Source organism: Salmo salar, chromosome 04 (assembly GCF_965601325.2).
Source record: "Salmo salar chromosome 04, fSalSal1, whole genome shotgun sequence".
In the NCBI taxonomy this organism is placed as follows: domain Eukaryota; kingdom Metazoa; phylum Chordata; class Actinopteri; order Salmoniformes; family Salmonidae; genus Salmo; species Salmo salar.
Window position 1 is genome coordinate 62664 of NC_138294.1, and position 14860 is coordinate 77523.

At 37.9% G+C, this 14860-nt stretch overlaps 1 protein-coding gene across 4 annotated transcripts in view; it reads left to right on the plus strand.

Annotated features, from left to right (window-relative positions):
• Positions 1–14860, plus strand: part of LOC106594386 (circadian locomoter output cycles protein kaput) — a 52449-nt gene that overhangs the window by 20491 nt on the left and 17098 nt on the right. For 2 of the 4 annotated variants that reach the window (XM_082973955.1, XM_082973954.1), the window contains 6 exons: positions 7221–7299; positions 8959–9109; positions 9305–9411; positions 9686–9769; positions 11045–11203; positions 11883–12104. In XM_082973955.1, the coding sequence (XP_082830081.1) occupies positions 7221–7299; positions 8959–9109; positions 9305–9411; positions 9686–9769; positions 11045–11203; positions 11883–12104 (802 nt within the window). The remainder of the gene's footprint in view (positions 1–7220; positions 7300–8958; positions 9110–9304; positions 9412–9685; positions 9770–11044; positions 11204–11882; positions 12105–14860) is intronic. The other 2 variants (XM_082973957.1, XM_082973956.1) reach the window with 2 other exon arrangements.

Genomic DNA, 14860 nt, shown 5'->3' on the forward strand with positions numbered 1-14860 from the left:
GTCAGGTAGAGAGAACATACACACACCGTCGTCAGGTAGGGAGACCATACACTACGGAGAGGTGACTTGTTCTGTTCTCTGTGTAACTATGGAGAGGTGACTTGTTCTGTTCTCTGTGTAACTATGGAGAGGTGACTTGTTCTGTTCTCTGTGTAGCTATGGAGAGGTGACTTGTTCTGTTCTCTGTGTAACTATGGAGAGGTGACTTGTTCTGTTCTCTGTGTAACTATGGAGAGTTGACTTGTTCTGTTCTCTGTGTAACTATGGAGAGATGACTTGTTCTGTTCTCTGTGTAACTATGGAGAGGTGACTTGTTCTGTTCTCTGTGTAACTATGGAGAGGTGACTTGTTCTGTCTCTCTGTGTAACTATGGAGAGGTGACTTGTTCTGTTCTCTGTGTAACTATGGAGAGGTGACTTGTTCTGTTCTCTGTGTAGCTATGGAGAGGTGACTTGTTCTGTTCTCTGTGTAACTATGGAGAGATGACTTGTTCTGTTCTCTGTGTAACTATGGAGAGATGACTTGTTCTGTTCTCTGTGTAACTATGGAGAGGTGACTTGTTCTGTTCTCTGTGTAACTATGGAGAGGTGACTTGTTCTGTTCTCTGTGTAGCTATGGAGAGATGACTTGTTCTGTTCTCTGTGTAACTATGGAGAGGTGACTTGTTCTGTTCTCTGTGTAACTATGGAGAGGTGACTTGTTCTGTTCTCTGTGTAACTATGGAGAGGTGACTTGTTCTGTTCTCTGTGTAACTATGGAGAGGTGACTTGTTCTGTTCTCTGTGTAACTATGGAGAGGTGACTTGTTCTGTCTCTCTGTGTAGCTATGGAGAGGTGACTTGTTCTGTTCTCTGTGTAACTATGGAGAGGTGACTTGTTCTGTTCTCTGTGTAGCTATGGAGAGATGACTTGTTCTGTTCTCTGTGTAACTATGGAGAGGTGACTTGTTCTGTTCTCTGTGTAACTATGGAGAGGTGACTTGTTCTGTTCTCTGTGTAACTATGGAGAGGTGACTTGTTCTGTTCTCTGTGTAACTATGGAGAGATGACTTGTTCTGTTCTCTGTGTAGCTATGGAGAGATGACTTGTTCTGTTCTCTGTGTAACTATGGAGAGGTGACTTGTTCTGTTCTCTGTGTAACTATGGAGAGGTGACTTGTTCTGTTCTCTGTGTAACTATGGAGAGATGACTTGTTCTGTTCTCTGTGTAACTATGGAGAGATGACTTGTTCTGTTCTCTGTGTAACTATGGAGAGGTGACTTGTTCTGTTCTCTGTGTAACTATGGAGAGGTGACTTGTTCTGTTCTCTGTGTAACTATGGAGAGGTGACTTGTTCTGTTCTCTGTGTAACTATGGAGAGGTGACTTGTTCTGTTCTCTGTGTAACTATGGAGAGGTGACTTGTTCTGTTCTCTGTGTAACTATGGAGAGATGACTTGTTCTGTTCTCTGTGTAACTATGGAGAGATGACTTGTTCTGTTCTCTGTGTAACTATGGAGAGGTGACTTGTTCTGTCTCTCTGTGTAACTATGGAGAGATGACTTGTTCTGTTCTCTGTGTAGCTATGGAGAGGTGACTTGTTCTGTCTCTCTGTGTAACTATGGAGAGGTGACTTGTTCTGTTCTCTGTGTAACTATGGAGAGGTGACTTGTTCTGTTCTCTGTGTAGCTATGGAGAGGTGACTTGTTCTGTTCTCTGTGTAACTATGGAGAGATGACTTGTTCTGTTCTCTGTGTAACTATGGAGAGATGACTTGTTCTGTTCTCTGTGTAACTATGGAGAGATGACTTGTTCTGTTCTCTGTGTAACTATGGAGAGGTGACTTGTTCTGTTCTCTGTGTAACTATGGAGAGGTGACTTGTTCTGTTCTCTGTGTAACTATGGAGAGGTGACTTGTTCTGTTCTCTGTGTAACTATGGAGAGGTGACTTGTTCTGTTCTCTGTGTAACTATGGAGAGGTGACTTGTTCTGTTCTCTGTGTAACTATGGAGAGGTGACTTGTTCTGTTCTCTGTGTAACTATGGAGAGGTGACTTGTTCTGTTCTCTGTGTAACTATGGAGAGGTCACTTGTTCTGTTCTCTGTGTAGCTATGGAGAGGTGACTTGTTCTGTCTCTCTGTGTAGCTATGGAGAGGTGACTTGTTCTGTTCTCTGTGTAGCTATGGAGAGGTGACTTGTTCTGTTCTCTGTGTAACTATGGAGAGGTGACTTGTTCTGTTCTCTGTGTTACTATGGAGAGGTGACTTGTTCTGTTCTCTGTGTAACTATGGAGAGGTGACTTGTTCTGTCTCTCTGTGTAACTATGGACAGATGACTTGTTCTGTTCTCTGTGTAACTATGGAGAGGTGACTTGTTCTGTTCTCTGTGTAGCTATGGAGAGATGACTTGTTCTGTTCTCTGTGTAACTATGGAGAGATGACTTGTTCTGTTCTCTGTGTAACTATGGAGAGGTGACTTGTTCTGTTCTCTGTGTAACTATGGAGAGGTGACCTGTTCTGTTCTCTGTGTAACTAGCTATGGAGAGGTGACTTGTTCTGTTCTCTGTGTAACTATGGAGAGGTGACTTGTTCTGTTCTCTGTGTAGCTATGGAGAGATGACTTGTTCTGTTCTCTGTGTAACTATGGAGAGGTGACTTGTTCTGTTCTCTGTGTAACTATGGAGAGGTGACTTGTTCTGTTCTCTGTGTAACTATGGAGAGATGACTTGTTCTGTTCTCTGTGTAACTATGGAGAGATGACTTGTTCTGTTCTCTGTGTAACTATGGAGAGGTGACTTGTTCTGTTCTCTGTGTAGCTATGGAGAGGTGACTTGTTCTGTTCTCTGTGTAACTATGGAGAGGTGACTTGTTCTGTTCTCTGTGTAACTATGGAGAGGTGACTTGTTCTGTTCTCTGTGTAACTATGGAGAGGTGACTTGTTCTGTTCTCTGTGTAACTATGGAGAGGTGACTTGTTCTGTTCTCTGTGTAACTATGGAGAGGTGACTTGTTCTGTTCTCTGTGTAACTATGGAGAGGTGACTTGTTCTGTTCTCTGTGTAACTATGGAGAGGTGACTTGTTCTGTTCTCTGTGTAGCTATGGAGAGGTGACTTGTTCTGTCTCTCTGTGTAACTATGGAGAGGTGACTTGTTCTGTTCTCTGTGTAACTATGGAGAGGTGACTTGTTCTGTTCTCTGTGTAGCTATGGAGAGGTGACTTGTTCTGTTCTCTGTGTAACTATGGAGAGGTGACTTGTTCTGTTCTCTGTGTAACTATGGAGAGATGACTTGTTCTGTTCTCTGTGTAACTATGGAGAGGTGACTTGTTCTGTTCTCTGTGTAACTATGGAGAGGTGACTTGTTCTGTTCTCTGTGTAACTATGGAGAGGTGACTTGTTCTGTTCTCTGTGTAACTATGGAGAGATGACTTGTTCTGTTCTCTGTGTAACTATGGAGAGGTGACTTGTTCTGTTCTCTGTGTAACTATGGAGAGGTGACTTGTTCTGTTCTCTGTGTAACTATGGAGAGATGACTTGTTCTGTTCTCTGTGTAACTATGGAGAGATGACTTGTTCTGTTCTCTGTGTAACTATGGAGAGGTGACTTGTTCTGTTCTCTGTGTAACTATGGAGAGGTGACTTGTTCTGTTCTCTGTGTAACTATGGAGAGGTGACTTGTTCTGTTCTCTGTGTAACTATGGAGAGGTGACTTGTTCTGTTCTCTGTGTAACTATGGAGAGGTGACTTGTTCTGTTCTCTGTGTAGCTATGGAGAGGTGACTTGTTCTGTTCTCTGTGTAGCTATGGAGAGATGACTTGTTCTGTTCTCTGTGTAACTATGGAGAGATGACTTGTTCTGTTCTCTGTGTAACTATGGAGAGGTGACTTGTTCTGTCTCTCTGTGTAACTATGGAGAGGTGAATTGTTCTGTCTCTCTGTGTAACTATGGAGAGGTGACCTGTTCTGTTCTCTGTGTAACTATGGAGAGGTGACTTGTTCTGTTCTCTGTGTAACTATGGAGAGGTGACTTGTTCTGTTCTCTGTGTAACTATGGAGAGGTGACTTGTTCTGTTCTCTGTGTAACTATGGAGAGGTGACTTGTTCTGTTCTCTGTGTAACTATGGAGAGGTGACTTGTTCTGTTCTCTGTGTAACTATGGAGAGATGACTTGTTCTGTTCTCTGTGTAGCTATGGAGAGGTGACTTGTTAAGATGACTTGTTCTGTTCTCTGTGTAACTATGGAGAGGTGACTTGTTCTGTTCTCTGTGTAGCTATGGAGAGGTGACTTGTTCTGTTCTCTGTGTAACTATGGAGAGGTGACTTGTTCTGTTCTCTGTGTAACTATGGAGAGATGACTTGTTCTGTTCTCTGTGTAACTATGGAGAGGTGACTTGTTCTGTTCTCTGTGTAACTATTGAGAGGTGACTTGTTCTGTTCTCTGTGTAACTATGGAGAGGTGACTTGTTCTGTTCTCTGTGTAACTATGGAGAGGTGACTTGTTCTGTTCTCTGTGTAGCTATGGAGAGGTGACTTGTTCTGTTCTCTGTGTAGCTATGGAGAGGTGACTTGTTCTGTCTCTCTGTGTAACTATGGAGAGGTGACTTGTTCTGTTCTCTGTGTAACTATGGAGAGGTGACTTGTTCTGTTCTCTGTGTAGCTATGGAGAGGTGACTTGTTCTGTTCTCTGTGTAACTATGGAGAGGTGACTTGTTCTGTTCTCTGTGTAACTATGGAGAGATGACTTGTTCTGTTCTCTGTGTAACTATGGAAAGGTGACTTGTTCTGTTCTCTGTGTAACTATGGAGAGGTGACTTGTTCTGTTCTCTGTGTAACTATGGAGAGGTGACTTGTTCTGTTCTCTGTGTAGCTATGGAGAGATGACTTGTTCTGTTCTCTGTGTAACTATGGAGAGGTGACTTGTTCTGTTCTCTGTGTAACTATGGAGAGGTGACTTGTTCTGTTCTCTGTGTAACTATGGAGAGATGACTTGTTCTGTTCTCTGTGTAACTATGGAGAGATGACTTGTTCTGTTCTCTGTGTAACTATGGAGAGGTGACTTGTTCTGTTCTCTGTGTAACTATGGAGAGGTGACTTGTTCTGTTCTCTGTGTAACTATGGAGAGGTGACTTGTTCTGTTCTCTGTGTAACTATGGAGAGGTGACTTGTTCTGTTCTCTGTGTAACTATGGAGAGGTCACTTGTTCTGTTCTCTGTGTAGCTATGGAGAGGTGACTTGTTCTGTTCTCTGTGTAGCTATGGAGAGATGACTTGTTCTGTTCTCTGTGTAACTATGGAGAGATGACTTGTTCTGTTCTCTGTGTAACTATGGAGAGGTGACTTGTTCTGTCTCTCTGTGTAACTATGGAGAGGTGAATTGTTCTGTCTCTCTGTGTAACTATGGAGAGGTGACCTGTTCTGTTCTCTGTGTAACTATGGAGAGGTGACTTGTTCTGTTCTCTGTGTAACTATGGAGAGGTGACTTGTTCTGTTCTCTGTGTAACTATGGAGAGGTGACTTGTTCTGTTCTCTGTGTAACTATGGAGAGGTGACTTGTTCTGTTCTCTGTGTAACTATGGAGAGGTGACTTGTTCTGTTCTCTGTGTAACTATGGAGAGATGACTTGTTCTGTTCTCTGTGTAGCTATGGAGAGGTGACTTGTTATGTTCTCTGTGTAACTATGGAGAGATGACTTGTTCTGTTCTCTGTGTAACTATGGAGAGATGACTTGTTCTGTTCTCTGTGTAACTATGGAGAGGTGACTTGTTCTGTTCTCTGTGTAGCTATGGCGAGATGACTTGTTCTGTTCTCTGTGTAACTATGGAGAGATGACTTGTTCTGTTCTCTGTGTAGCTATGGAGAGATGACTTGTTCTGTTCTCTGTGTAGCTATGGAGAGGTGACTTGTTCTGTTCTCTGTGTAACTATGGAGAGGTGACTTGTTCTGTTCTCTGTGTAACTATGGAGAGGTGACTTGTTCTGTTCTCTGTGTAGCTATGGAGAGGTGACTTGTTCTGTTCTCTGTGTAACTATGGAGAGGTGACTTGTTCTGTTCTCTGTGTAGCTATGGAGAGATGACTTGTTCTGTTCTCTGTGTAACTATGGAGAGATGACTTGTTCTGTTCTCTGTGTAACTATGGAGAGGTGACTTGTTCTGTTCTCTGTGTAACTATGGAGAGGTGACTTGTTCTGTTCTCTGTGTAACTATGGAAAGGTGACTTGTTCTGTTCTCTGTGTAACTATGGAGAGGTGACTTGTTCTGTTCTCTGTGTAGCTATGGAGAGATGACTTGTTCTGTTCTCTGTGTAACTATGGAGAGATGACTTGTTCTGTTCTCTGTGTAGCTATGGAGAGATGACTTGTTCTGTTCTCTGTGTAACTATGGAGAGATGACTTGTTCTGTTCTCTGTGTAACTATGGAGAGATGACTTGTTCTGTTCTCTGTGTAGCTATGGAGAGGTGACTTGTTCTGTTCTCTGTGTAGCTATGGAGAGGTGACTTGTTCTGTTCTCTGTGTAACTATGGAGAGGTGACTTGTTCTGTTCTCTGTGTAACTATGGAGAGATGACTTGTTCTGTTCTCTGTGTAACTATGGAGAGGTGACTTGTTCTGTTCTCTGTGTAGCTATGGAGAGATGACTTGTTCTGTTCTCTGTGTAGCTATGGAGAGGTGACTTGTTCTGTTCTCTGTGTAACTATGGAGAGGTGACTTGTTCTGTTCTCTGTGTAACTATGGAGAGGTGACTTGTTCTGTTCTCTGTGTAGCTATGGAGAGATGACTTGTTCTGTTCTCTGTGTAACTATGGAGAGATGACTTGTTCTGTTCTCTGTGTAGCTATGGAGAGGTGACTTGTTCTGTTCTCTGTGTAACTATGGAGAGGTGACTTGTTCTGTTCTCTGTGTAACTATGGAGAGGTGACTTGTTCTGTTCTCTGTGTAGCTATGGAGATGTGACTTGTTCTGTTCTCTGTGTAGCTATGGAGAGGTGACTTGTTCTGTTCTCTGTGTAACTATGGAGAGATGACTTGTTCTGTTCTCTGTGTAACTATGGAGAGGTGACTTGTTCTGTTCTCTGTGTAGCTATGGAGAGATGACTTGTTCTGTTCTCTGTGTAACTATGGAGAGGTGACTTGTTCTGTTCTCTGTGTAGCTATGGAGAGGTGACTTGTTCTGTTCTCTGTGTAACTATGGAGAGGTGACTTGTTCTGTTCTCTGTGTAGCTATGGAGAGGTGACTTGTTCTGTTCTCTGTGTAGCTATGCGGAGGTGAGGGCAGAGCAGCGTAGAGAGCTGGGTATCATTGAAGAGCCCCCCCCTGAGGTAACTCTGGACAAGGTGAGATACATTACTTGTGTTGTTGTTGCTTTGCTCACCATATTGATGTGGGGTTTCCCTCTTTCTTATTAATGTAACTATGACTGTCTAAGTGGTAGCTATCTATCTGTTATTAATGTAACTATGACTGTCTAAGTGGTAACTATCTATCTATCTGTTATTAATGTAACTATGACTGTCTAAGTGGTAGCTATCTATCTGTTATTAATATAATTATGACTGTCTAAGTGGTATCTATCTATCTGTTATTAATATAACTATGACTGTCTAAGTGGTATCTATCTATCTGTTATTAATGTAACTATGACTGTCTAAGTGGTATATATCTATCTGTTATTAATGTAACTATGACTGTCTAAGTGGTATATATCTATCTGTTATTAATGTAACTATGACTGTCTAAGTGGTAGCTATCTATCTGTTATTAATGTAACTATGACTGTCTAAGTGGTAGCTATCTATCTGTTATTAATGTAACTATGACTGTCTAAGTGGTATCTATCTATCTGTTATTAATATAACTATTACTGTCTAAGTGGTAGCTATCTATCTGTTATTAATGTAACTATGACTGTCTAAGTGGTAACTATCTATCTATCTGTTATTAATGTAACTATGACTGTCTAAGTGGTAGCTATCTATCTGTTATTAATGTAACTATGACTGTCTAAGTGGTAGCTATCTATCTGTTATTAATGTAACTATGACTGTCTAAGTGGTAACTATCTATCTATCTGTTATTAATGTAACTATGACTGTCTAAGTGGTAGCTATCTATCTGTTATTAATATAATTATGACTGTCTAAGTGGTATCTATCTATCTGTTATTAATATAACTATGACTGTCTAAGTGGTATCTATCTATCTGTTATTAATGTAACTATGACTGTCTAAGTGGTATATATCTATCTGTTATTAATGTAACTATGACTGTCTAAGTGGTATATATCTATCTGTTATTAATGTAACTATGACTGTCTAAGTGGTAGCTATCTATCTGTTATTAATGTAACTATGACTGTCTAAGCGATATCTATCTATCTGTTATTAATGTAACTATGACTGTCTAAGTGGTAGCTATCTATCTGTTATTAATGTAACTATGACTGTCTAAGCGATATCTATCTATCTGTTATTAATGTAACTATGACTGTCTAAGTGGTAGCTATCTATCTGTTATTAATATAACTATGACTGTCTAAGTGGTATCTATCTATCTGTTATTAATATAACTATGACTGTCTAAGTGGTATCTATCTATCTGTTATTAATGTAACTATGACTGTCTAAGTGGTATATATCTATCTGTTATTAATGTAACTATGACTGTCTAAGTGGTATATATCTATCTGTTATTAATGTAACTATGACTGTCTAAGTGGTAGCTATCTATCTGTTATTAATGTAACTATGACTGTCTAAGCGATATCTATCTATCTGTTATTAATGTAACTATGACTGTCTAAGTGGTAGCTATCTATCTGTTATTAATGTAACTATGACTGTCTAAGTGGTAGCTATCTATCTGTTATTAATGTAACTATGACTGTCTAAGTGGTAGCTATCTATCTGTTATTAATGTAACTATGACTGTCTAAGCGATATCTATCTATCTACCTCCATTGTGATTTGTTCCGTCTCCTCTCTGCTCCCTCTAGCAGAGTCAAGACAGTGGATCTGAGTCTCAGCTCAACACAGTTTCCAGCCTGAAAGAGGCACTGGAACGCTTTGATCGTAGCCACACCCCCTCCTCCACCTCTCTGTCCTCACACAAGACCTCCTCACAGCTCTCAGACAACACCTGTACCTGTAAGAGAACACACAAACACACACATCTCAGACCACACACACACACACACACACACACACACACACACACACACACATCTCAGACCACTCACACACACATCTCAGACCACTCACACACACACACACACACACACACATCTCAGTCCACTCACACATTGGTATCTCTGACTATAATTGGATCTCTCATCTCCATAGCAACAGCCTCCAAGCTCCACATGGACATGGCCACGCCCCCTCGTCAGTCACATGCTGCCTCCACCATCGAGATGACATCACAGAGACGCTCCTCCATCAGCAGCCAGGTGAGATCTGATTGGACAGAATGTGACTGGACAGAAAGTGATTGGACAGAACCCCAAAAAATAAGCAAGTTTGTTTTGACTGGGCGGTTGGGTGAGTCCAACAGGTGCTATTAAAATACATAATGAATTGAATCTGTTGTGGAGGAACAGGAGATGACCAGATCCAGTTCAACCTGAGAAGAATCTAAATTGAATCAACTCTGAATCAACTGCAACTGAATCAAACTCACACTGTATCCTTATCTGTTGTCTGTGTGTGTGTGTGTGTGTGTAGTCTATGAGTTCTCAGACCACGGGACACAGTGTGGCTCCCGTCCATCCTGTGATACAACAACCCCAACTACAGCCAGACGTACAGGTGAGAAACACTATCTATCTACCCTATTCACCTGGTACCCATCTATCCAAGGTTACAGCCCTAATGGAACCCTTTTCCCTATACAGTGCACTACTTTTGACTTAGCTCTATGGAGCCTGGTGAAAAGTAGTGTACTAAATAGTGAATATGGTGCTTATTTGGGACACTATGCTAAAGTGTGACGATCCTCCAGCCATTCAGTACTAGTATGTTAGACAGCAGAACCTCTCTACAGCCATTCAGACAGCAGAACCTCTCTACAGCCATTCAGTACTAGTATGTCAGACATCAGAACCTCTCTACAGCCATTCAGTACTAGTATGTCAGACAGCAGAACCTCCCTACAGCCATTCATTACTAGTATGTCAGACATCAGAACCTCTCTACAGCCATTCAGTACTAGTATGTCAGACATCAGAACCTCTCTACAGCCATTCAGTACTAGTATGTCAGACATCAGAACCTCCCTACAGCCATTCAGACATCAGAACCTCTCTACAGCCATTCAGACATCAGAACCTCTCTACAGCCATTCAGTACTAGTATGTTAGACATCAGAACCTCTCTACAGCCATTCAGTACTAGTATGTTAGACATCAGAACCTCTCTACAGCCATTCAGACATCAGAACCTCTCTACAGCCATTCAGTACTAGTATGTTAGACATCAGAACCTCTCTACAGCCATTCAGTACTAGTATGTTAGACATCAGAACCTCTCTACAGCCATTCAGTTCTAGTATGTTAGACATCAGAACCTCTCTACAGCCATTCAGTTCTAGTATGTTAGACATCAGAACCTCTCTACAGCCATTCAGTTCTAGTATGTTAGACAGCAGAACCTCTCTACAGCCATTCAGACATCAGAACCTCTCTACAGCCATTCAGTACTAGTATGTTAGACATCAGAACCTCTCTACAGCCATTCAGTACTAGTATGTTAGACATCAGAACCTCTCTACAGCCATTCAGAACTAGTATGTTAGACATCAGAGCCTCTCGACAGCCATTCAGTTCTAGTATGTTAGACATCAGAACCTCTCTACAGCCATTCAGTACTAGTATGTCAGACAGCAGAACCTCCCTACAGCCATTCAGTTCTAGTATGACAGACATCAGAACCTCTCTACAGCCATTCAGTTCTAGTATGACAGACATCAGAACCTATTGTAGCCTGACACTGCTTGCTGGTCATATAACATGGTGGGAACAATCTTTCTCCCTCTGTTTCCCTCTCTCTCTCTCTTCCCCCATTACTCCCCCCTCCAACCCCAAGCCGGTGCTGGAGTTCTCAGCCCAGGTGAATGCTATGCAGCACCTAAAGGACCAGCTAGAGCAGAGGACCAGGATGATTCAGGCCAACATCCAGAGACAGCAGGATGAACTCAGAGCCATACAGGACCAACTACACAGAGTACAGCCCCCAGCCATACAGGTAGGAATATATAGACCCTATACAGGTAGGAGTATATAGACCTCATACAGGTAGGATATATAGACCCTATACAGGTAGGAGATATATAGACCTCATACAGGTAGGAGATATATAGACCCCATACAGGTAGGAGTATATAGACCCCATACAGGTAGGGGATATATAGACCCCATACAGGCGGGATATATATAGACCCCATACAGGTAGAAGATATATAGACCCCATACAGGTAGGATATATAGACCCCATACAGGTAGGAGTATATAGACCCCATACAGGTAGGGGGTATATATATAGACCCCATACAGGTAGAAGATATATAGACCCCATACAGGTAGGATATATAGACCCCATACAGGTAGGATATATATACACCCCATACAGGTAGAATATATATATACCCCATACAGGTAGGATATATATAGACCCCATACAGGTAGGATATATAGACCCCATACAGGTAGCATATATATATAGACCCCATACAGGTAGGAGATATATAGACCCCATACAGGTAGGATATATATTGACCACATATAGGACCAACTACACAGAGCACAGCCTTCAGTCATACAGGTAGGCTATATACACAGACAGACAGATCTGCACAGACACACACAGAAATAAACACGCACACAGAGACCCGTATGATTGACAACTGTTGTTTCCGTGGTGATAGATGTTCATGCAGCAGCCTGGCGGAGCGTTGAATGTCCAGCTGCCTCAGGTGGGGGTGGTGCCACAGGGAGCAGTTCTGACCAATCAGGTGCAGCAGACTGTCCTAAACCCCGCCCATACAGGAAGTCAGCTCACCATTCAGCAGCAGCAGACACCTCCCCCTCAACAGAACCTTCAACTGCAGCAAAACAACTCTCTCGCTCAGGTATTCAGCCAAGCAGTGGTATGTTATGTTCATATTATCTTTATAAAACATTATGTTGGGTTGTTTTTTTAATTTCATGTTATGGTGTCTTATATGTTATGTTATTTAGTAGTTATGTTATTTAGTAGTTATGTTATTTAGTAGTTATGTTATTTAGTAGTTATGTTATTTAATAGTTATGTTATTTAGTTGATATGTTATTTAGTTGATATGTTATTTAATAGTTATGTTATTTAGTTGATATGTTATTTAATAGTTATGTTATTTAGTTGATATGTTATTTAGTAGTTATGTTATTTAGTAGTTATGTTAGTAGTTATGTTATTTAGTAGTTATGTTATTTAGTAGTTATGTTATTTAGTTGTTATGTTATTTAGTAGTTATGTTATTTAGTTATGTTACTTAATAGTTATGTTATTTAGCTGTTATGTTATTTAGTAGTTATGTTATTTAGTTGTTATGTTATTTAGTTGTTATGTTATTTAGTTTATATGTTATTTAGTAGTTATGTTATTTAGTAGTTATGTTACTTAATAGTTATGTTATTTAGCTGTTATGTTATTTAGTTGATATGTTATTTAGTTGATATGTTATTTAGTTATGTTACTTAGTAGTTATGTTATTTAGTTGTTATGTTATTTAGTAGTTATGTTATTTAGTAGTTATGTTACTTAATAGTTATGTTATTTAGTTGTTATGTTACTTAATAGTTGTTATTTAGCTGTTATGTTATTTAGTTGATATGTTATTTAGTTATGTTACTTAGTAGTTATGTTATTTAGTAGTTATGTTATTTAGTAGTTATGTTATTTAGTAGTTATGTTATTTAGTTGTTATGTTATTTAGTAGTTATGTTATTTAGTTGTTATGTTATTTAGTTGATATGTTATTTAGTAGTTATGTTATTTAGTTGATATGTTATTTAGTAGTTATGTTATTTAGTAGTTATGTTATTTAGTAGTTATGTTATTTAGTTGATATGTTATTTAGTAGGTATGTTATTTAGTTGTTATGTTATTTAGTTGTTATGTTATTTAGTAGTTATGTTATTTAGTTGTTATGTTATTTAGTTGATATGTTATTTAGTTGATATGTTATTTAGTTGATATGTTATTTAGTAGTTATGTTATTTAGTTGATATGTTATTTAGTAGTTATGTTATTTAGTTGTTATGTTATTTAGTAGTTATGTTATTTAGTTGTTATGTTATTTAGTTGATATGTTATTTAGTTGATATGTTATTTAGTAGTTATGTTATTTAGTAGTTATGTTATTTAGTTGATATGTTATTTAGTAGTTATGTTATTTAATAGTTATGTTATTTAGTTGATATGTTATTTAGTTGTTATGTTATTTAGTAGTTATGTTATTTAATAGTTATGTTATTTAGTTGATATGTTATTTAGTAGTTATGTTATTTAGTTGATATGTTATTTAGTAGTTATGTTATTTAGTTGTTATGTTATTTAGTAGTTATGTTATTTAGTTGTTATGTTATTTAGTTGATATGTTATTTAGTTGATATGTTATTTAGTAGTTATGTTATTTAGTTATGTTACTTAATAGTTATGTTATTTAGCTGTTATGTTATTTAGGTAGTTATGTTAGTCTTAGTAGTTATGTTATTTAGTAGTTATGTTATTTAGTTGTTATGTTACTTAATAGTTATGTTATTTAGCTGTTATGTTATTTAGTTGATATGTTATTTAGTTATGTTATTTAGTAGTTATGTTACTTAATAGTTATGTTATTTAGTTGTTATGTTACTTAATAGTTATGTTATTTAGCTGTTATGTTATTTAGTTGATATGTTATTTAGTTATGTTACTTAGTAGTTATGTTATTTAGTAGTTATGTTATTTAGTAGTTATGTTATTTAGTAGTTATGTTATTTAGTTGTTATGTTATTTAGTAGTTATGTTATTTAGTAGTTATGTTATTTAGGTTGATTAGTGTGCTATTGTAGTTGATAGTGTTAGCTTGTAGTATGTATAGTGTTATGTTAAGTAGTTATGTTAGTTGTAGTTTTAGTGTATATTAAGTAGTTATGTTATTTAGTTGTTATGTTATTTAGTTGTTATGTTATTTAGTAGTTATGTTATTTAGTTGTTATGTTATTTAGTAGTTATGTTATTTAGTTGATATGTTATTTAGTTGTTATGTTATTTAGTTGTTATGTTATTTAGTTGTTATGTTATTTAGTAGTTATGTTATTTAGTAGTTAGTGTTAGTTGTAGTTGAGTATGTTATTTAGGTTATGTTATTTAGTAGTTATGTTATTTAGTTAGTTATGCTGGTATGTTATTAGTTATGTTATTTAGTTGTTATGTTATTTAGTTGTTATGTTATTTAGCTGTAGTTATGTGTATGTTAAGTAGTTATGTTATTTAGTTGTACTATGTTATGTTATTTAGCGTTATGTTATTTAGTTGATATGTTATTTAGTTGATATGTTATTTAGTAGCTTAGTGTTATGTTACTTAGTTATGTTATTTATTTGTTATGTTACTTTAGTATGTTATTTGCTGTTATGTTATTTAGTTGTAGTTGTTATGTTACTTAGTAGTTATGTTATTTAGTAGTTATGTTATTTAGTAGTTATGTTATTTAGTAGTTATGTTATTTAGTAGTTATGTTATTTAGTAGTTATGTTATTTAGTTGTTATGTTATTTAGTAGTTATGTTATTTAGTAGTTATGTTATTTAGTTGTTATGTTATTTAGTTGATATGTTATTTAGTAGTTATGTTATTTAGTTGTTATGTTATTTAGTAG